This window comes from Lissotriton helveticus, chromosome 4_1, assembly GCF_964261635.1.
Source record: "Lissotriton helveticus chromosome 4_1, aLisHel1.1, whole genome shotgun sequence".
NCBI classification, from domain to species: Eukaryota; Metazoa; Chordata; class Amphibia; order Caudata; family Salamandridae; genus Lissotriton; species Lissotriton helveticus.
The window spans coordinates 99,266,251-99,290,829 of NC_136063.1; the positions used below are offsets into that span (position 1 = coordinate 99,266,251).

The following is a 24,579-nucleotide window of genomic DNA, read 5'->3' on the forward strand; positions in this document are numbered from 1 at the left end:
CCTCCTATTGCTAAGACCTAAAAAAAAAAAATCTTTCATTCTTTTATCCCTCCACTATCCTTTTCATTCGAAATTAACAGACTAACATGTTCACTTCTCAAATTCCATATTGAAATATACTACCCAAATAACTGAATAACATATCCACTACTCAAATTACTTCATATGGTTTTTACTATACTAATTTTCAACATAATCCTTTATGGGTTCCGGAGTGGCGTGCTACTCGCCAGAAAAGCGATTCAACACCCATCAGGGGTAACAAGTGCTTTATCTTTCTTCCCCTTTTATCCCTCTGCTATCCTTCTCACTCCAAGTAACTGACTAATATCCACCACTGAAATGACTTCATATTTCACCATATTAATTCACCACTAATCCTTTATAGGCTTCCTGAACAGCATGTGTCAGCAAGCGCTATATAAATACAAACATTTGTCCTACTTCTATCCTTCTGCTATCATTCCAAATCAAAATAACTGACTAACCAATCCACCACTTAAAATGTACATGCATGTTTCACTATACTAATTCAACACTAATCCTCTATGGGTCCCGCAGTAGCGTGCTACTCGGCGAAAAAGTGCTTTGGCGCCTCGTCAGGGGTAGTAAGCGCTATATAAATGCTATTACAATACAATAAAATACCAATAGCATACAAATCACACCTGTACACAAATGCAGAAATGCTTTTCACTTCAACAGAAAAATTCTGACAGCTGTTCAGACTGCTGTAGCAAAAGAGAGAGCACTGGCTCCGGGGAAACTCATTATTGTCATAACCCTTGCACAGGCTTTAGAAAGCGAATGCGAAAGCGTTACATACAGGATGGATACAATAGGCTAAATCTCTTATTGCAACAGACGTTGAATACATATTTAATCAAGGTTTAAAAACACAGGCCTTCTTGCAATACAAACAAGAATATCCTCCACCAAATGAAATCTTGTCTCTAAATCAGTATGGGGAAAAACAAAGCAATGTCCTACTAATCAGAGCGCCACTTGGGAAGTCAAGGCAGACACGGCAAGACCTGTCAGGATCTAAAAAGTCAGAGATCAGGTCAGAGATAAAATTACTGACAAAAAGGAATTTGGGGCCATATTATCAAGAACCGCGATAACATTATCGCCGCTTTAGTGGCAGGAAACTGCAGCTAAAGCGGTGATAAGGGGCTTGATAACCAGAACCTGGGCTTCTATGGGGATTAACAAGGTCATATTATCAAGCCCCTTATCACCGTTCCTTGATAATATGGCCCTTAGACCTTCATACAGAACACCTGTACCAGTCCTTGCAGTACAAGGAACAAGAACTACTTTTGCCGTCTTTTGCAGGGAAAAAGGAGAAAAGATTTGTCTCAATCGACTTATTCAGACCACAGTATGTGGCCAATAATAAGCAGTAGGCCTTGGGGTCCCCACAGTAGCAGACTCCCTCCTCTTGCTACAATCTAAGAAGTTCAAACAGAAAGACTCATCACGTTTGAAGAGCCACCTGTAAGGAATGAAGGACTAAGAAACAATGCTATGGAACTTGTTCCACTTGAACCACACATTCAAATTCAAAATGAAAATCAGAATAATTCACAAGTTGCAATTAGACCTAAAACAGAAGTCTACATCAACATGCATCATCGAGAGCAAAATACAATTTCAACAAATTCTGATGCAATTCCAATAATTAATCAAACTGCTTCAGGCTATTTTATGAATGTTAATACGGTTTCTCTGGATCCAAGCGAGCTGGAACCGACGCCAGCCGAAACACCATTCAAGATACAAAAAAAGGTCTTTCTTCTCTTTCTAAAAAAGATATACCTGGTATCGCCTTGGATTGAACTCTGGGTAATCTGTGGGATATTGTTTTTTCTTTTCTGGCTAGGCTTAGTACTAACTTTTAGTATGCTTATTAATGGACGCTGTCTTCAGCAAAGTTCCACAGCCCAAAAGGTCAAAATACAACTGAAGCCACATCCATCCTCACATTGTGAGCAAAGAGACTTGTTATCAGTGAACATTAGAGCAGTTTCTATACCGGATGGTATAGTATTGGACAAGGCTGATTTTAACATATTCTGTCCGACCGAGTTTTTAAAAATTAATCATGTATTTAAAATTTCATTAAGTTATATTATTACCTCAAGTACATTTTCTGATGATTGTTACTCTGAAACAGTTAATATGTTGTCTGATTTAGAGAAAACTGCTGCATTTTTTTCGAATAATGTAATATTAGAGGTTTCTTCAGATTATGACACGTTGTATTGTTACCAACATTATGGTCATCATTTCTTGCACAAATCCATTTAGCCTAGGAATGTTTTTGAGTACCATCAGTGGGAACATTGCCCAACACCACCAAAAAGTAGTTCACAGGCATTTGCACAGAAATGTTTAAACTCTTCAGGGTTTAACACCACAGATCCAACCTCATATTACTATACGGTTGCACTAACATTAGCACCTAAATTTATGTTGACAAACACTAAACAGATTTACTCTGCTTCCTTTTTGGCCCAATTGTCTGAACAGGGATTCGACTTATGGAAAGACAAAATTGACTTAAGATCAGTCTGGGGTTCGAGCGACTGGCAAGTCCAGGGTACAGAGGCACTATTTAGAGCATGCCTCATTCCACAGTAGATGATCTTTTTAAATGATACTGTGCAACAGACATCCTGTCTTGGACTAGCCAAGAACAAGGACCTGAAAACTCCTTGGTTTCCAACACTGACACATGGGGGGTGGCAGAATTCGACTACAAAAGAAGGGCCAACAGTAGATGACAACTTAAAGTACAATAGAACAGACTCAAATTGGAAACAGTGGGTGGTTTGGCCCTTAGACACGAATAGCTGTCATATGCGATTCATGAACATCACCGAGAGACTCAGTATCCATAGGCCAGACCCACGTTATATACAGAGAGCACATCCATGGGTAGTGACATCCTATAGTGTTGAGAAGTTGTGCCTCGATTGGCTAGAAACCTCAACACTTGCAGAGGTAAAACAACACTTATCTTTACTCTCACATGACATGGATCTTAGGGACTTTTTAAAAGAACCCAGCAAACAACCTCAAAAACATTTCATATATGCAGCCATTTATGCTGCCTATAATAAAAGCTGGAAAATTTCCCAAAAAGAAGCCGCAGAGAGAATATGGGAACTATACCGTATAAACTTAGAAAAAGTTTTAGCTGTGGTAGGTAATGGGTTAACAATTTTGACCTCCAAGATATATTAATTGGGCAACATTGTATCTTCTGCTAGTAACATACTGGAACAGGATTTAGCCATATTACAACACGGCCAATCTCAGTTACGTTCTATTATGTTATTAAGCTGGACGATGCAATCTTTGCGTGCAGGCTTTGTGCCTTGGCATTTTATAAACAGTACATCTCTTTTTCCAAATACAATCTAACAGATAAACAGATAGAAATGGCACAAAGGGGAGCTAAATATACAATGCTGCAAATTGAAACACTGCACAGGCTACCATTCAAAGTGGCGAAATCACCATCAACAGAATGGCTAATTCACAGCCATATCACTATCACGATCACAATGTTTCAATTTCACTATTGCCTTGAGCAAAGGCAGGCAGGCAGATATGAAAAAGTGGGTAAAGAATACATTAAAAAATCCTGGGATTTACCATATAGATTCCAATGCTGGAGTGGGGACCGAGAAGTGTTTCTTGGTGGTATAAAGTGCAAGAAACCTTTAAGCTGTTCTCTCATGTGCCAAGATATTTTTTGCATGGAGCATGTAATGGTTCAATAGCGAATCTGTCTTGCCACATGAAAGGAACTCCAGCAGCCATGATCACGCCCGTTTTTGAGTTACTATCGAATGGGTGTTGCTTGATGCTGAATGAACAAGGTTGCTGAGCATTGCTTCCGGGCACCGCCTATCTGGTCATAGTGAATGCCAGGGTTACTTGCTGTATGCAAGTATTCTTTCCTTCATATAGGAACTTAGATGCACCTGGGCATTAGTTTACGCTTTATAAATTTGGTTTACATTACATTACTCATGCACGTCACAGAGAGCGGTTCATTCACAAACCTGCAGCCTTCACGATGCACTCAATACCAGGGCAGACACTCCTTCGATTTTGCGTCTTAGACATCGATATCAACAGGCAATAAGTAACCACTGGGATGCCTTATTTCTTTTTGTCAGGATTCCCTCTAAAAATTGTATTAAATGTCCATAAATACAGAGTCAAAGTTCCATTAGTTTAAATGAATATTTATTAATTTTGTTTACTTTGCAGTGTCATGCAAATCTACATGTTATCATTTAAAGTTTTTGGGACAGAGAACTCCAGCTCATTCCTGGGGTAAACCTCATATGAACAGCTGAATCCTTGTCCTTGTGCACAGATGTTGTCAACCCAGGTGTGGCGGATGATGCCGGAAGGGGTCGGTGGGAACTGGTAGAGTCTGGTAAGGTCTGTCGCAAAGAAGCTGCTTGGAAGTCACCGGAGCTGCTCTGAGAGGTCACGGAGGAGATAAGGGCTGTGATGTAGTTTAAGGGGGTCTGTGGCACTAGAATCAGCTAATGTCTAAGCATGAAGTGGCAGGTTTCCAGCCAAGCACTTACATATACATGTGTACTGGATGTTATAAGACACACTCGGCTGGCACCTGTTGATGGTGCGGAAGGTGGTCTCAAACTTTGATGGCAGGTAAACACTTCAAATCGTAATCCAGCACCTGTACACTTTGAAATTGGAAAGTGCCTTTTCTACAGAGAGTTTTGGTTACGCATCCAAACTCGCTGGACTGTTTCGCAGCTTCACCTGCAGAAGAAAAGATAAGACACAGAAGTGAAGAGGACTGTTAGATCCAGGTGTTTCATAGGATGAAGGAAGAATAGAAAGATGGAATGGAAGGAGGCGGGGATCAACGGAGCAGACAAGGCAGATAGAGTGCTAATTAGGCCACTGCAGAGTCTCTGAGAATTTGAGAACTTGAAGGAGATGGGAGATAGCTTGAGACAAGAAGGATGGAAGAAAGAGATCAGTAATCACAGGATGAAGGAAACACAGAAAGAGGCTGAGAATCAATGGAGTAGAGATAGCAGAAGAGCCTTGAATGTGGCCACCACAGGACCTGTGAGAATGAGGATGAACTCGAGGGATAAGAGATAGCTTGAGACAAGAAGGAGATCAGTGAACACTGGATGAAGGAAGAAGAGGGTTACGTTGGACAGAAAAAGAGATGAGCAATGATGATAAAGAGATTGGGCACAGGCATAAAACTGCCAGAGGATTGGGCGGGCTGATGGATGTAACATTTGAGGGGCCACCCTCAAATCTGTCTATGTGCTGTCAGCATCGCCTCCACCTGACATGCAGCGGAAGGGCTGAACAATCTGAAATATGCCGGTCTGGTCCTTGGTGGGTGCACCTTAGGGGAAAAGTCAGCAGCACAGGTCTACCATGCCATAGCAGCATGGAGGAAATGCCATCACAAATGCTGGTCCTGGCCATGCTCTCCTAAACTCTGGTTAAGTTTCCAGACCCCACATTCAAACCACCTCATGGGTGGAGTTTCCTGTTGCCTTTGTGAGATCTCCATGACGACTGTGGCGGCCTTGCACAGCAGGAACACTGGTGAAGGTGATGTTCAATCTACTACAAAGGAGTAACCCATACCAGAGCTGGTATTACCATATTCCACCCTCAGGTAGGAAAACATAATTCAGGGGAGGGCGGACAGAACATCTGCCTTTTTTGACAAAGCTGCAATATAAGGGATGAATTACCCCTGTTTCATATTATAAGGAAATTTAAAGTCACCAAGAAGTTCCATAACCATAAAGAGGAGCGATGTAGAAGGAGGAGTCCCTTTATAAGGTATGAAACTCCGAGTTGACTTGCAAAATTGTTATCACGTACGCAAGGGGCTACTTTATTCCATATAATACATGGGCACACCATCACCTTTTTTCCCAAACCATTTACGTTGGTGGATGGCTCTTTAATATGAAACAGAGAGAATGGTTGCAACATTAAGAATACAAATAGTACCTCTAGTGCAGAATTAAACACATAAAAAACTGTAAGATATTTGTTGCAAATCGATATTAGTGCAATACATATCAATTTTTTATTTAAAGTTGCAGTAGCTCGAAATGTGTAAAAACTTGCAGAACAATTCTAACTTACTATAACATTTCATTTGCGTTGCTTTAAACAGCTGCTCTGTCACCTGACCTACCTTTCACCTCGGTTGCTGACTCTGGGAGCAGGCATTGTGAGGTCAGAACTGAACTGTAATACAGCTGAGCTTTAACATCTTTAATATTGGCTACTGGGTGCGTTACAAGTTGCCGATTATAAAGAAATTAGAGACTGGCATTTATATAGGGATCGTAGAGTCCCCTGTATTATAATACTTCTTATACATCAGGTTCATAAACTTGACGGAAGGAATGGAAAACGTCAGAAGCAGGAAGAGTGGAGGAGATGGCGTGTAAACCATAGGCAGAGCTAGGCACACAAGCATGCTCAGCATCAGTATACCCTCACGATTAAGAGTGTGCATTACAAATACACATAACATAACATAACCAGAGAAGAGGTAATCACTGCAAGACCAAATAGACAGAAGCAACATGTGATGTAGAGAAGAATTCTTGTTTTTAAATACAGATTTTGACTCTCACATCCCCTCTTTGCTCATAAGGTTCGCAAAACAATGAAACATACTGAAAACCATTGTCAATTATAAGTATGTTGATGTATCTAGTGACTGGCTAATGCTGTGCTAAAGATGAACACATAAAGAATGAACATGTATGTAGCTATTTACATGACATGTACACACAATTTAATAAACTATTGAAGCAAGCTGTAAAACATTTTCAAGATTATACTTTCTTCCAAGAAAAGTATTGTGCTTTACATATTAGAGATTCCTACAGTGACCAGAACTTGTGGAACCACAATTTAAATCTGAAAACACTGTACCCAGATATGCAAACCATCTCCTTGGACAACAGGTAGCCCAAGTGTCTCTTTCTCTGATGAATTAGGAATAAAGGTTTTTTTTGGGGGTGAATCAACATTTTCTTCATTTTCAAGGGGAGTTCCTGGCTTATACATGGAGCCTGGAAAGCTAAGAGAGTCTGAATTGCATGAGGAGCTTAGAGTTTGTTCCAGGTAGCTGTTAGGGGTGGTCTTTTGAGAAGTTCCCTGACATGCAGTGAAAAGGACATCTCTTAGGTGAACCTGCGCTTGGCTTACTGATTCTGATGTGACCACGCCCCCTTTACCTAGCGTTCGCTCTTCGTGCTTCGTGGAAGCTACCGGAGTCTTTGTTTCCCGATTTCTTCCTGTTCAAGTTCACGATATTGATTCCTGGCCTTCGTTTTGGGATAGAATCTCTGTACCTTGTTGTCTATTCCCTATTTCCCCTGACTGCGCCCTGCCCAACGTTTGACTAGATTGTTTTCTCCGTTTGTACACACCCTCTCCCTCTCGCGAGGGGTGGCGTGTCTTGACCCCGCAATTCTTCAATTCCGGGTTTCACCTTATTCTGAGTTACGACTCTCTTATCTTTACCTGGCATTCCACTGTGTTCGTGAGTGTTGTCATATCGTGTGTGTATGTTTAGTGAGGTGCTTGTTCTGCTCCGTCTTTAGTTTACGAGCCGGACAGCACTTCCTCTTGTCTTGAGTGAGTCCGTAACATTCTGTCTATTTGAGAGCCCCGTACCACTCTGTCTTTAGCCTAAGAGTAGGGCGAAGCTTCTCATTCGTGTTTGTGTTTTGTGTACACCCGTTCCGCTCTGTCTTTAGCTTAAGAGCCGGATGTGGTTTAGGCACACCCGTTCTGCTCTGTCTTTTGCTTATGAGCCAGGCGTGGTTTGCTCAACTTATAATCTAGTACGATTCCTTCCCGCTCTATCTTTGGTGCATGAGCTGGTAGGAATTCCCCTGGTAGTGAGTGTTTATTTCACTTCTGTTGCTCTGGAAGCCGTGTGAAACATCCTATCCTCCCACATTCTTGCTGTAGCCCCTTTTCTGTGTGAGTCCGCTGCTGCTGTCGGGGTACATAACTTCCCTGGCGTTTTTTCCTCTCTGGAGTTTCCTGGTGACACTTCATTCAAGGTCTGACTCTCACTATCGTGGGGTAAGTAGAACTTCATGTTGAACACATGTATATAATTCTTGTTGTTTCATTGTAGTTTAGAAGCACTGTGTATTCTTTGCAGCCTTCTCCTGTTTCCAAGTCTGTAGCTACAACATCCAGCTGGGGGAGAGTTGATACACTCCTCGGATTATTCCCCCCACACTTTTTGGGAGCAGTTGGCATTGAGTGTGTATATATCCCACTCTTTTTGTTGCTTTTTGGAAGTGTGGAGGACTTTCGTCTTCGCTTCTGTGGAACTTGGCCCCTCCCTATTAGGGGAAGCGTAACAGTAGCTCAGAGAGTGTCAGAGAAGTTGAGGGTTTCCAGCCTGAGTGCCTGAGGACCTGAGAACTTGTATCCGGTTAGTTTAGTTGAGCACAGGTCTGGTTTCTGGGATCCAAGAGGGGCTTATGATATGAGAGCTTGTATCAAGTGAGTCTAGGAAGAAGACCTCAAATCATTGTACTCACCATATACAAGCTCCCATTTCCTCAGCCCCTCCGGCTTCAAAACCCATGCTCCTCAGACACTCTCTGACCTACCTTGAACAAACCCCAAGCACCTACTGCAATGCCAGAACCATGACCTCAGACAAACCGGAAGAGCGGAGTTTACCGCCCACCCATTTTTCTTTGTCATGAATGACTAGGCCTGCCCTGTTATTTTAAAGAAGTGTATTTGGCAGGAGCTGTGCAGGCCCCTTCGAAGCATGGATACCACTGTTAACATGCTATGCTATCCCTCGCTTACAATGGTCCTGAAAATGCAATTGCATCTTTCATATTCAGGGTGATGTGAATTGAAGGATTATTTACCCTAGTAGTGGGGAGTCACCTTTATTTCTAACGGACCTCCTACTTCTAAGCTGCCCATCTAATACGCTGTCCAAAGAGTACATGGCTGATGGAGGCAATCCAGTGCAACAGTCTAGCCCCCACATGCATCAAAATAGCCAATAGCGAATCTTTAATTGCGATTATTAAGGAATCACAACTAAAGATTTGCTATTGGCTGTGCATGTAGGGATTGCAAATAAATTAGCGAGACCTACAAATTCCTTAATTGCGACTCGTAAATTGCAAGTCGCAATTAAGGAATTGCCTCCATTCATTCCTGTGTGTCTAGACGCCCATAGGAATGAATGGTAATTGCATGCGCAATTTGCGAGGACCCAATATGTACTTGCAAATTGTGCAAGAAATTTCAAAGGTACAAGGGTTCCAAGATGACACCCTGTAGCACCCCTGAACATGCTAAGTGAACCCATGTTGCGCACACAAATGCCCCAAGATCATGTGTGTGTGCAATATTGAACTTGGGAAAATGCACTTTAGTGCATTTTTCAAAGTTTTCGCTAATTACCATCAAGTTTCATTTGACGTAATTATCATCCCCTAATAGCAAAATCACTATTTTAAATATCATCAGGCATCGCAATTTGCAATTCCTTAAATGCAATCGCAAGTTAAGTAATCACAAATTTGCCATTACTTAAATTGCGATTTTTGCTTTTGGCATGATGTATCCCAAATGCAAAAATGCTAGTCGCAAAGGGTCAGATTCTGCGAATATACCTGTTTGCGACCAGTTTTTAGTTTGATGCATGTGGGGTTAGATCTTTAGGGTGACGAGCGAGTACTCCACAACTATCCATATAGACTTCCCAGGCAATGCCCAACTCCCTGGTTGATATCTGCTGTGGGATGCAAACCAACTGACTGCCAATAATGGCTCTAATATGGGTGCATGGTGATGATGATGATGATGATGGTGTCTTCGACAAGGCTGTAGAAGACAGGAAAGAAAATGGAGGAAAGCATGGGATCCTATTGAAAGGGAATTACATATGGGACTGCTTGCCGATTACAAATCTAGTGTTATCAGGGAAAAGCAGCAGTACTTCTCGAATCTTATTACCTCCCTTACTTCCTCCAGGGAGCTTTTCAAGATTGTAGACTCCCTCTGCTCCCTACAGGTCCCGGATCCAGTTGTGGGCTCGCAGGAGCTCTGCAATAACATATCAGAGTTCTTCCACAAGAAAATTGAGGACATCTATCTTGCGCTGGAAACTCAGAGAAAGTCCCTAGCCGACTCCTCACTCCAAACCCTGAACAAATTAGAAGCCTGGACTAGAGACCACTTGGATAGTCTAACGGTCTTTCCACCACTTACTCGAGAAGAACTTGAGCTTCTACTCGATAGGGTCAAATCCTCATCACCTCTAGACCCTTGCCCTTTGAGGATATTGAAGGAATGCAGAGCGATATTGCTCCCGCCACTCCTGGAAGTTATGAATGGTGCTATAACCCAAGGTACCTTCCCCTTAATATGGAAGAAGGCGATAGTAAAGCCTCTACTCAAGAAGCCCACGCTAGACCCGGAACAGTTGAAAAATTTCAGACCTATCTCACTGTTACCCGCTCCTGCTAAGATTCTTGAGACACACCTCAACGGCCATCTTACCGCCTTCCTGGACTCATCTGGGTATCTTGACAGCTCCCAGCATGGGTTCCGAAAGGCGCATAGTACTGAGACGGCTCTGACTATGGTGGCAAATAACATCCGTAGGAAGGTGGATGCTGGCCAAACTACTGTATTGGTGCTACTGGACCTCACAGCGGCGTTTGACACCCTGTCTCCATCAACGCTTACATCTCGGTTGAGGGAGGCAGGGATCTCCGGCATGGCTCTGAACCTCCTGCACTCCTTTTTACAGCACAGGGAGCAAAGAGTCAAGCTTGGTGAGTTCCTTTCCCCTGCTATGTCCTTGCAATGTGGGGTGCCACAAGGGTCGGCTCTTAGTCCGACCCTATTTAACATTTATGTCGCCCCCCTTGCAAGGCTAGTAAAATCTCAGGGGATGGAATTGGTGTCATACGCCGATGACACCCAGATTATGGTGTCACTGGCCCACTCAGTTTCATCATCTGCCACCAACTTCAGGATCTGTATGCAGTCAGTCTCTGACTGGATGCTTCAGAATTCCCTGAAGTTGAATGGCGATAAAACGGAGATCCTGGTCTTTGGCAAGGACCAGGATATTTGGTCGGATGAGTGGTGGCCGGCCTCACTGGGAACCTGTCCATCTCCCTCCCAGTCGGCAAGAAATCTGGGGGTTATCTTTGACACCTCTTTATCCATGACTCTGCAGATCAACCGTACGGTGGCCACCTGCTGGGGAGTATTAAAGATTCTCAGGAGGATTCTTCACTATCTCTCTCCCTCAGCACGTAAACAGGTGGCAGTAGCATTGATAGGTTCACGGTTGGACTACTGTAATGCGCTTTATGTAGACTCCAACAAGGGGCTCATTCAGCGATTACAGGTGGTTCAAAATGCGGCTGCTCGTTTTGTCTTAGCACTTCCCAAAGCTTCATCTGCTACGATGGCCAGAAAGAGCCTTCATTGGCTGCCCATTCATCTCAGGATCTCGTTTAAGATCCTTTGTCTGGTCTATCGAGCTTTGGCAGAGGGTTCTTCTGATCCCCTTGGTGCCTTGCTGACCCGCTACCAGCCTGGTAGATCTTTAAGATCTTCAGAGATGAATTTGTTGGTTGTCCCACGTGCCAAAAGGGTTCGTTGGGGAAACAGAGCTTTTTCCATCGCTGCTCCCAAACTATGGAACTTGTTACCTCTTGAGATTAAGATGCAACCCTCTCTGTCTTCCTTTAAAAAGGCGCTCAAGACCTGGTGTTTCGTCAGGGCATATCCGTAATTAGGATTAGTCTCTGTTATCTGGTATTATTTGGTTAGGCGCCTTGACGCCCATCTGGGCTTAGTTGCGCGTTAAAAATTGTTTTTCATTTCATTTTCATTTCATTTCATGATGCCTTCCAATGACCACTCTTCGGGCATATTTACAAGCCTCCATTGCCACCATAACATCACTTTTTCTGACTTTGTGGTGACAATAGAGGCTGCACCTTATTCATAAGGCAGCATAAACCCACTTAACGTGGCTTAACACTGCCTTCTAATTAGGGCACCCTTTCCGCTATACCTAGCATGAAAGGGGTGGGCAATGGTTGTTGCTGTAGGTCTTCCACCACAACACCCATTGATTTTGAATCTGCCTCATATTTACAATGGTGACGTAAATGTGAGGCAGCACCAAAATTAAGACCATGAAAAACCTGTCTTACCCTGGCACAATGAGGAGAAATGTTTAATTTAATTTCTCTTCATGTTTGCTGTTTCAATGTGAGCTGCATTGTGCAGCACACATAGAAACAGCAAAAGGCCATTGATTGTTTATGTGCAGGAAGGAGACCCTTCCTGTACATAAACAATCAAGAAAAAGACTGACATTTAAGATTATTTATGTGCGGGAAGGAACACCTTCCTACACATAAACAATCTTCCCTTACAACATAGTCACCCTTGCACTACAGTGCAAGGGTGTCTGCATTGGCACTTAGCAGCTAAAATTAGCACCAGCACAGGTGGAAACGATGCACTGTATCCTTGCGAATATGGTGCACCCCTGTGTTTTGGAAGTGGGAAATCTCAGTGTTAAGCCAAGGAGGATAACGCCGCACTTTCTTACTTCCTCATAAATATGCACCTTTGTTCCCTTTATTTTCCATATTCATATATGATCCGACTTCAAACATATATCTGAAGATCATGGAACTCACATTCGCTTGGATCAGCTTGTTGGTATGCAATAGAAGAAGAGAATGGGGACAGCAAACAGGGCAGTCAGAGGATGGAGACATTTTTTTACCAATCCCTCCACACTTCTGATTCCACATTTCCCAAATACCATGCCTGTTGAGTCTTGAGCCTCATACATTTGAGCTGTTTGCCTGATTGAGAGGAGTGCTGGCGAAGGGTCCTGGAAAAAGTCCCAAGGCAACAGTAGGAGCCAAGAAGTCCTGTGGGATTGAGGATTGAATGTGTACCACCAGACCCGATGGACTGTACCTATGCCTAAGCAAAGGCGGCTGATGCCCAACAGCAATTTCTCAGACCTCAGGCATGTAGGGTAAATGCAAGAATGGTCTAAGTCAGCCTGAATAAGAAATCACAAGCCGAAGGCCACAACCACCAACCTCAGGTAATCCTTGAATTTGCATTATCCTTTTGATTGTTGTATTTGTACTTGATTTGACCCCATATCAGAACCTGAGGGACACGCTTGCATGCACACTTGGGCTGGCCGCTCTTATTTAGGAACACAAGTGTACCTGCCTCACATCGATGTTATCTTAATTTCTTCTTCTTTTTTTCTCGATGATTCTACTGTGCAGCCTGACTTCTATTGATGACGTTATACGTGTGCAAATCTTAGAAGGAACAGGATAAGCAACACAGATGCTATTTACAGGTTAAATGGGGCAGAAGACAGTTCGTATTTGGTGATTAACAAGGTGGGGTGGAAAAGGTTAGAAAACAGCTACATGGCATTATAAGGACGACAAAAATATTGGGGCACAAAAATGTTTCTTTCTTCAATTTTACATGTGTGTCAAATATAAAACAATAAATAATACATTATTATTAAAAATAGAGTTAACATAATGGTATAAAAAATAATACATTAGAAATTAAATTACATGAATTATATTAATAAAACAAATTCCTAAAAATATATATTTTTTATTTTTTATAATAAAATATATCATTGTAAAAAGTATAAAACTATGTTTTACAATTATTAAAGCAATATAAATAATATTTGAAAATATGTAAACATCATATTTAGACTACTTAAAACCTCAACAATTGTTTTCAAACAAAGCCTGATACAAAACTAATGAAAAAAAGTACAATAGTTAAAAAAATATAATTTTAAATATATTCAAATTATCAGAAATTTCCAGGATGCAATAACATATAGTAATAAAACTCTACTCTAGAATAATAAAAAAAAGAGAAATGGAAACATTTATTTAAAAAAACACCCTAAAACACTGGGGAAAGTGCAAACATTGTGAGGGCAGGAAACATATAGATTTATGATTTAAATTGTGTCCAACAAATAATAAAATGGTGAAAGTGATACATGGATGGAGGGGTCAGATTTACTATTCTTACTCCAGTCCAACAAAAATTTGGGAACCTGCAAAAATGGGGAAACAGGGGGCTTATTTACTACGCCAACTCCAGGCTAACAAATATAGGGAAAAGTGCATATATTGAAAGGGCTACATTTACTATTATAAACGTGAAGGGTTGGAGAGTGTCAGCTTTTCTATTCTAGCTCTAGTCTAAGAAACATTAGAGAAAGTGCAGCCATTGGAGAGGTTATATTTACTATACTAATTCCAGCTTAACTCACACTAGGTAAGGTGCATACACTGGGAGATAAAAGGTTCAATTTACTTTTCTAATATCATTTTTATCAAAAAATAGCAAACAGGAGAAAATGCATAGATTAGGAGGGGCAGAAATAATATTCTAACCTCTAGTCTAACTAATATTAGAGGGAAATTGGTTATATTTGGGGTTGGGGTTTACTTTTCTAACTTTTCAAACGTAAATCTTAATGAAACTGTGGGAATATTGGAAGGATTGTGTTAAATTTACTATTCTAACTTCAGTCTAACAGAAATATGGGAAAAGGCATTTATTTTTATTTATTTTATTTATTTATTTGCAGGTTTATAACGCGCTTGAATCACTCCCACCGGAGTATCTCTGCGCCCATAACACCTGAAGCATGATCAAGCGGTCAATGGATAGCAAGTTACTTCTGAAAAAGGAAGGTTTTAAGCTTCTTTCTGAAGCTTAGATGATCAGAACATTGCCTCAGTTCAAGGGGAAGCTTATTCCATAAAATAGGACCAACTACAGATAAGGCTTTGCCATCCTGTCTGGCCTTTCTCACAGCAGGCACTCTCAGGAGAAGCTGGTTGCTGGACCTAAGGGACCGAACTGGGTTATATGGAATGAATTTATCTCTCCAATGTGATGGCCCTAGACTGTTTAAGCTCTTATGTATTAAACAACAGGTCTTACATTTTACCCTGTTGCGGACTGAGAGCCAATGCAATTTATCCAAGAGAGGTTTCGACGGTGTTCTGGGGGGGGCATTTAATACCAGCCTGGCAGCAGTATTTTGAATCATCTGCAGTTTGGCTAGTACTCCATCATTGGCTGACAGCAAAAGGCCGTTACAATAGTCAAAACGACTAAGTATCAAAGCTTGCACCAAGGTTTTTCTGGTGAAGTCCGGTAACAGGGGGCAGACCTTTCGCAACATTCCGATAACATGGAAGCAGGAACCCACTGTGATGTTACAGTGCTGCTTAAAAGAGAGTTCACAATCCAAATGCACTCCTAGATTCTTCACAACCAATTTAGGGTCAGGGACCGGGCCAAGATCTTGCGGCCACCAGTCCAGTGTCCATAAAATCTTTGCTTTCCCAAAAAGTACAACCTCCGTTTTACCTACGTTGCACTGTAGGCAATTAGAAGTCATCCAATTTGCTACCGCCTTCATGCCACTGCAAAAGGAAGTTTTCACTTCGTCGGTAAGGATTTTGAAAGGAAACAGGAGCTGGGTATCATCCGCGTATGATACCGGGATGAAACCAAACTTTCTCAAGATTTTAGCCAGGGGGGCCACATAGATGTTGAAAAGAATTGGGCTCAAACAAGAGCCCTGTGGCACCCCCTTGGTAATCTCAGTTTCCACCGAACGAAATGTATCCATACTAACCGATTGAGTCCGGTTAGATAGGAAACTTCTTAACCAGGCCAGTGCTGTACTCACAAGACCGATTTTAGCAAGTCGTTCGAGCAGAATCTTATGGGATATAGTGTCGAACGCTGCCGACAGATCTAACAGCACCAGGACTACTGCATGACCCCTGTCCTGGTACATGTGTAGATCATCCGTTACTTACAGTAGTGCCGACTCAGTACTATGCTTCGGCCTAAAGCCGAATTGGGAATGATCTAGACTGCCAGCCTGTTCGATATAGCTCAAAAGATGCTTATTTACATGTCTTTCAGTGAGTTTTCCCATGAATGGAAGTAGGGATATCGGTCTAAGATTAGACAAATCCGTCCAAGGGATTGTCGTATTCTTCCTGATAGGTCTTACCGATGCCTTTTTCCATGCCATGGGCACTCGCCCTTCAGTCAGTGATAGATTCACCAGGCGCTGAATCGCTGTGTCCAGTGTCTTAATCACCATCGGCATCATTTTATCTGGAATAGAGTCCAAAGGGCTACCACTCTTGGTTTGACTCACCAGGCATTGCACCTCGTCCAACGAAATAGGAGGGAATGCACTGAGAGTGGCTGAGCATGTTTCTTCTTCGGCTAATGGGGATGATGTTTCTCCCATAGAAAGCCGGTTGGTATTGACGATGGTATCATAGATTTTATCTATCTTCGTTGTAAAAAATTGCGATATTTCATCGCATAGCTGTTGTGAGGAAAGTTCTACACTCTCACATGCTACTGGTTTCACAAAGGATTGAAGAATTTGGTCTAGTGCCCTGGGAGCATTACCTGCGGCTGAAAGAAGGGACGCAATGTGGTTCTTACGAGCGGTCCGAATAGCCTTATGATACAAAGTAAGAGCAGACCAGTAATCTTTTCTGTCATCCACTCTGTGTGATGTTCTCCAGACCTTTTCCAGTTTTCTGGCGGCCTGTTTTAAGGAGCGTAGATATTCCAAAAACCACACGTCCTGTTTATGTGCAGGACGTGGAGGAAACACTCTCACAGGGGCAATAGTATCTACTGCCGTACGAATGGCGTGATCGTATTTAGTCACTGCCACATCAACTCCCTCTGTAGGATTAAGAGATGGCTCAACAAACTCCTCTTGAAAAGCTTCAGAGGTTACCTTGTGCCATTGTCTCCTTGTATTAGGCAATGCTACAGATCGAGGGAGAGCTTTACCTAGATTTAGTGTATTAAATTCCATGATAAAATGGTCTGTCCATTTTACCTGGGTAGGAGTGAAGCAGTTGATGTTTGAAGTATTCGAAAAAATAAGACCCCTGCCTGATGCATTGGGCCTATGTTTTTCTGTGTAAGACCAAGTAAAGCAAGATCTGTCAATAATGCCTGTGCATCACCACACTCCTTCAACTCACTATGGACATTGAAATCCCCAAGGAGTAGGAATTCACTTCCAGGATCTATGTGTGCGGCCAGAGTTTCCAACAGAGTAATGGAGAAATTTGCACAGGGACCAGGGGGGCGATAGACTAAAGCTCCCTTGCGACCTATGTTATTTGACATATTAATCTTAAAAATCATCAATTCTAGATCAGAAGTACTACATTCTTCTAGAATTGAGATAGAAAGGTGGCTTTTATAAACAATAAAGCCTTTGTTGGGGGCAGGGGAGTGAAGATGAACTATTCACAGCTTTCTCCAACAAACATTGGAAATAACTTGCATTAACATTTGAAAAAAGTGATTTAAAAAAAAAACTATTGAAAAATATAACAGTATTTCAAAAAACAGTTCAAATCATTATACAAACAATTTTTTATAAACTATATCCCTCACCCCACCTAAAAAACCTGCACATCTATAGTAATACAAGAAAATAATTTTAAAAAATGATGCTAGTAATGATATTGTAAGCATTCTTTTAGAACAAATGCAATAATTAACAATTTTAAAATTTTAAAATTGTAATTCCTAATTAATCACAATTTACTGATTTATCGAAAAAAACTTCCCATCCATTCCTTGAATCACCCTGGAATCCACAATAACAACGTAAAATGACTTTGATATTGAATGTATAATTGCATTATTCAATAAGTTAAAAATGTAAATATAATAAATAAAAAACACAGTTAAAAATTGCCACAATTAATTAATTGTTCAATTTATATAAATTTGCATTTATTTTAAAAATACATTTTTCCTGCCCAGTTCTACAAGAACACCAACATCCCAAAATAAAAATGAAATAAATATTTTTGAAATTATAAAACATTAAAACAAATCAACAGCAATTCCAATCATTAAATCATTTTAAATATTTTAACGTAATGTGTTGGACATGGAAACATTATTTTCACAAATATGCATAATCCACTTATTAATCAATTAATATCAAGTTATGAATATGCTGTGTTAAAAACATGACACACACATTTCCAGATTATACTCCAAAAACTGAACTAAATCGTATCACTATATTTGAAAAAAAAATATGTAAACACATAAGTAGATTAACAAAGCATTAAATAATTAATAATTAATATAGTAAGTAATTAGGATTCATTATTGTGTTGTGAAAATCACAACTATTCATTACCATAGGAAAACCTATAACACAAAGAAATATACATTATTATTATAATAATTTTGAACATAAAATAAATACAATAAAATGGGATCGTAAACAAGCAATGTCTTCCTATGGTCCATGAGCCACACATCACACCCCAAAAAAGTGAAGGCATTCAGGTTAAAGGAAACAGTGCAGTAGATGTAGCTGCAAAAGCAGCAGTGCATATAAGTATGTTAACAATCTTTATTGCATAATTTACATTATTATGAATAAAACAATGAATAATAGTTAACTAAAAATACATGAATTGAATGTAATTAACTTTCCACTCTTTACCCTTACAAATGCAATAACTCGCACCTAATATATAACTTAAACAATATCTTAATTACACAAGTTACATATTTGATTATCAATCAAATAATTATTAGAAATTAATCACCAAAAACAAAACAAATAATTTACAATTTGTATAATTAATTATAATAATACATACTTATTAATTACTTATAATAAACTCTGCTTGTTTTCCATTTTTACTAATGTCTGCTATGACTGCAAGACCGATAGATGTGTGTACTAATGGATATGGGGGTTGAAAAAGAAAGGAATTTCACTAAAGGCTTTAACAGCAGTAGAGATACACAAAGCTGATACTGAAATTTGCATATTTTCATATAAGTGCATTGGTTTATCTTTTGTGGGTGTGCACAGCAATGAAACCTGGCAGACATTCAAGCATGACTCCATTGTTATCGGGTAAATAAATGTGGAAATATACACATTTCAGCTTAATTTTTCGATAAAGCCACAAAATAAATATGAATACATACAGATAAAATTAGCAAAAAATAGATATGGTTAAATATAGACGGAAATGGCGAAGAAATAAATAACATAAAACCAGGAGCCCTTCTTATAATTAATTTACTTCCCAATCTATACCCCAACAAAACCCACAAGCCGGACCTGAATGATAAATTAAAAAAAATATATATTATAAAAATAACATAAAGAATTATCAATTAAAAAATTAATATTAATTAACAATTCATTAATAATTAACTATAAGTAATGTACTTCCCAAGCTGTACATCAATAAACCCCATAACACACTCCAGTTAAAAAAAATTGCAAAAAATGATCACATTAAATCTACAAAATATATCAAAACACATTAACAATAATTATACAAACAATTACATATACAATTAAAATATATGTTAAAATATATCAAACTTATTAAAATGATATTATTAACTTTAATATTTTCGTAAATGATATTAACAACATAGATATTCTTAAAATCAATATACTTGTCAACACTATTCTTGCAGACAATATTTCTGTATCATGATATTTCCAACCCAATATTTATGTATCACAATATTTAATTTTCTATATTTTGTCCGAATCCGCAGATTTATACATTCTGAACTGAAAGTAATATATCACAAATACATGGATATGGTCCCCAGGATATTTGGCTTTACACTTGAGATGCATGTTTTGATTTCCGCCTTCGTGTAGGCCAAGCTGCTCCCAAGAAATTAGCAACTGAGAAGGGCCATTCTCTGTTGTCTAATCCCCAGTAGCCTACGTAGATAATAGGCAATGCAGTCAGTTTAAGATAATAGAAAGATTAAAAGAATTAAGTGCAAAAGTAAGCTCTTGAGTGAGCGGTTCTGACAGCGAGCATTCCTGACAGCTTCCGGACGTATATCAGGTGACCGTCCGGCCCACCATGGTGTTAAATAGGCTGGACCGGAAAAGGCTAGAATGCTAACCTCACCACACAGAAAATAGAGGCACACAGAAAGTAAGGTAGAGACATGAGAAGCCTACTGACCTACGTAACAATCGTCGAAGTGCAGCGGCAGACCGAGTAAGTGAGGTAGATAATAGGCAATGCAGTCAGTTTAAAATATTAAAAAGATTAAAAGATTAAAATAATTAAGTGCAAAAGTAAGCCTTCAAATGATGGGCTCTCACAGCATGTGTTCCTGACAGCCTCCTGCTATCTATCCAAAGTGCTGCCTACTGGAGGGTCGTAAACCTTTTTTAGCACGGAGCTGTCCTCACATCAGGCCCTTATAGATCCATCACAGGCCTGGAATGATAACTTTTTGTCTTTATATGACTGTGACCATAGGTAGTCCTCAGTGAATTGTGATCCCAGGGGCCATAAAACCAGTGATACTCTGGGAGGAAGTTAAGTATGTTATTCTTTCTCTATTAGTGGGCAAGGCCCCTGGTCCATATGGGGTGCCGGGAATCTGTTTCAGTCCATGATGCATCTGTGGGCACCTACCTAACCCACACATTAAATCTTCTATGCGTAAGCACAACTCAGTCTGTGTTCAAAAAGGGGGGATCCTTCTTGTTACAAGCCAATCCCTCTAGTACACTCAGAGGTTAAACTGCTCCGGAGGTTGATCTTTGAGAGACTCACTGATTGAGCACAACAATTTGTTGGACATCCACTACGGGCAGACAAAGTCTGATCGCCACCGTAACGTTGAACGGGACCGACCACCAGAGGTGTGGCAGTCCTGCTGTGCCCCTTAGGATGCGACTGCCACCATGGCGATCGCATCCTGCGTTTTTGACATTGTGGCGGGCGGTGCTTTGATCAGCACCTGGCACAATGTCAAATATGTATGTTATGAATTGGCATGCACATCATGACAGGCACCGCTCGGTGCCAGCCACCTTGTGCATGCCAATGTAGAGGGGTACCATAGGTACCCCCCAAGTGCACCCCCAACGGGCACCCAAAGCCAAAAACCGCATGCTTACTATGGCAGCATTGCCGCCATGGAAAGGCCGAAATGTGCCAACATCATAATATGGCTACCATAATATGGCCCAGGACCTAACGGCAGACAATCGTAATAATGGACTGCCTGCGGAAAACCGCAGACGGTCTTTCCATCCGCCGCTGTGGCCCTCGCCATTGTAATAGGGCAGGTGGTAAATGGTGTGCAGGTGGGCAAAGATGATGGGCGGATCGCCACCGCCGGTTGGACGGTGGAGATCTGCCCAACATCATAATGGCCCCCTAAGTGTATGCCGGCTGTGAACTCTGGGGATATGCCACAAATGCTCAAATCTAGGTGGTGGAAAATACCTTCCCGAGAGGTCATGAGGGGCTGGGTATGGGCTATCATTCAGATTTTATACGTCATAACCCCTTTTACTCTGGCTCTCAATATGGGTGAAGGGAGAGGTATTGCTAAGCAGGCACATCATCAGGGACTGTATGGGTCTGGACAATATATTGTATATCCCATAGTTGTGCTACATAAGGACCTTGGCAGACCAAAGCTCTTTCTGGATCCTGACCGCATTGTCAAAAAAGGTTTGGTGTGGCTGAAGGAGGCCTTCATGCTCAGAGAAGCAGCAGAGCGAGAGGCCTCAGCACTAGCCAAGAAATCTGATCCTCCAGTATGTCATGGTCAAGTCAGCACAGAGTGTAGAACCAAATTTGCAATCGGGGATGTCTAGTTACCATTGATGCTTATGACCCATTATTGTCTGGGTATTTTTCATTATCTGATGTTTATGAATGAAGCCTTGTACAAAAGCTCTGATCTCTAAGCATATGTGAACAACAAGTTTTATGTATGTAATACTTTTGCACTTATTTCTCAGAGATTTAATGTTCCATACATTTATTAAGCCTCTTTTACTTCCCTGTGCTCTTCAGACAAGCCGGACCTGCATTTTTTATGTTTGCATCTCTTTTCAACAAGCAATATTTGTTTTATGTAACACCGTTTTTAGTGGGAGTTCTGCATTCTCACCAGATTGTCTCTTGTGAATGCTCTGGTCTTAATTGAGAAAGTCATTATAATGCATTTTATGTTTCATCCTAGTGTGTTTATGTCTTGATGTTTTTATCTCTAGATACCTAGATGATTGTATTTTTTGTACCAGGTTTTATTATATTATTTATGATTTTTTTTATGTATGTTGGCTGGTATACTTTTATGATTGTTAATATAAAATTGAATACATTTTGATAAAAAAAATTTTGATTGACTGTTCTGCTTTTACCTGGACCCAGCAAAGAGAGGCTGCAACAAAGACTGGACTGCACCTGCCACACCTTGGGTAAGCAAAGTGAGGACTGTGCCGGTGGGGTCCCACTTAAATAACAGTCACTCCTGACAGAGAAGGTCACTCCAAGAGTCAGATAATGGACTCGCTGTATAGCCAAAGTGCATAAAAGCTGAAGAAGCCTGCCTTGGTGAGTTGGTAGCTAAAAACACCTGATCACCACTCACCTCCAAAGTGTAGCCTGGCAGACCGAGTCCCGACCCTCAAAGGTTGCACCTGAGAAAGTCATTGGGGTGCAAACATTACTGACAGTGAAGGGGAACATCTTGTATTGCTCAAATCATTTTCCGCAAAGAAGAGAGTCCACCTCATCTGTCGCTGGGTGAGATGACGTGCCGACTGCATGTATTGCAGATTCCGGTGATCGGTATATACCGTGACCGGATGACGGGCTCCCAACAGATACGGTCTCCATTCTTGAAAAGCCTATTTTATGGATAGGAGTTCCCTCTCCGCTATGGTGTAGTTGCATTCTGCTGAGTCTAGTTTCTTGGACAGGTATGCCACTGGGTGCAGTCGGCCCGTCTCCTTATCCCTTTGGGAAAGAACAACGCCTATGGCCACGTCGGATGCATCCACTTCCACTATGAATGGCGCCTCCAAGTGAGGGTGTCTCAGTACCAGAGCCATAGTGAACGCTTTCTTTAATACCTCAAATGCCCTTTCAGCCTCTGAGTCCCAAGCAAACACGGTTTCTTTCTTCAGCAGACTTGTGATGGGTACCACTTTCGTGGAGAATTCGCTGATAAACCGTCTATAAAAGTTAGCGAACCCCAGGAAGCTCTGCACGTCCCTGATGTTCTTGGGCGTGGGCCATTCCAACACGGCTTGTACCTTGTGTTCAGACATGCACAGCCATTTAGGGCTAAGGTTTACCCCTATAAATTCCACCTCTGTCACACTGAACTCACACTTGCTCAGTTTGCAAAAGAGGGCATGCTTCTGGAGTCTCTCTAGGACTTTACACACATGATGATAATGGTCCTGGGTTTTGTCTGAGTAAATGAGGATATCATCCAAATAAACAATAACGAATAAATCCAAAAAATAAATCCAAAAACTCAGACAACACTTCATTCAGGAAGTACTGGAATGCCGCCGGGGCGTTGCACAACCCGAACGGCATTACCAGGTACTCGTACATCCCATACCTTGTTTTGAAGGCTGTCTTCCATTCATCCCCTTGCCTGACCCTCATTAAATGGTATGCTCCTCGCAGGTCTAGTCTTGTGTATATCACGGCCTCGCGGACCTGATCTAACAGCACGTTAATGAGGGGAAGCGGATACCTATTCCTGAATGTGTTTCTGTTCAGCATCCTGAAATCACAGCAAGCTCTTAAATCTCCATTGGCTTTTGATATGAAGAACAAAGGGGATGCCGCAGGAGACCTGGAAGGACGGATGAACCCCAACTTGACGTAGTTGTCTAAGTAAGCTCGGAGATGTAACGTTTCGGGCTCAGACAATGCATACACCCTGCAAGATGGGAGAACGCTGTCGTCGATCAGGTCTATACGGCAGTCGTATCGTCTATGTGGTGGGAGGAGCTCTGCCTTTGCTTTATTAAAGCCTACCGCAAAAGCCTGGTATTCTGTGGGTAGGCTAACCTCTTTTTCGACCACTGTCGCAACACACCATGAAGATGCCAGTGCGGTGGCTGGATACTCGTTTTCTCTCAGACAGTGCGCTCTGCAGACCTCTGAAGAAAACCTCACTGCCCTGTCTACCCAGCTGACTTACGGGTTATGCCTGCAAAACCATGGCATTCCCAGGATTAGTTTGTACTGTGGTGCATCTATGATGTTGAGCACTATATCTTCTGTGTGTTGCCTCCCCTCCCCTGATAAAATCAGTCTCAACACCTCTGTCTGTGAAGTGATCCTTCTTACCGCCACCACCTCCTCTGGAACCTCCCTTGCCACTACCCCTAAAGATAACATACTGACCAATCCGCTGTCAATGAAGTTGCCAGTGGCCCCCGAATCTAACATGGCCAGTACTTCATGAACCTGAGAGCCAACTACCACACTTCCTTGCAGTACTATATGGGCTTCGGTGGTGGACGGAATGTCGGATGCA

At 41.3% G+C, this 24,579-nt stretch overlaps 1 protein-coding gene across 1 annotated transcript in view; it reads right to left on the reverse strand.

Annotated features, from left to right (window-relative positions):
* Positions 1–4,537: 4,537 nt before the first annotated feature.
* The window catches only part of LOC144827040 (phospholipase A2 inhibitor and Ly6/PLAUR domain-containing protein-like), a 67,746-nt gene continuing 47,704 nt past the window's right edge, over positions 4,538–24,579 (reverse strand). The window contains exon 5 of the mRNA XM_078685502.1: positions 4,538–4,818. Within this exon, the coding sequence (XP_078541628.1) occupies positions 4,688–4,818 (131 nt within the window). The 3' untranslated portion in view covers positions 4,538–4,687. The remainder of the gene's footprint in view (positions 4,819–24,579) is intronic.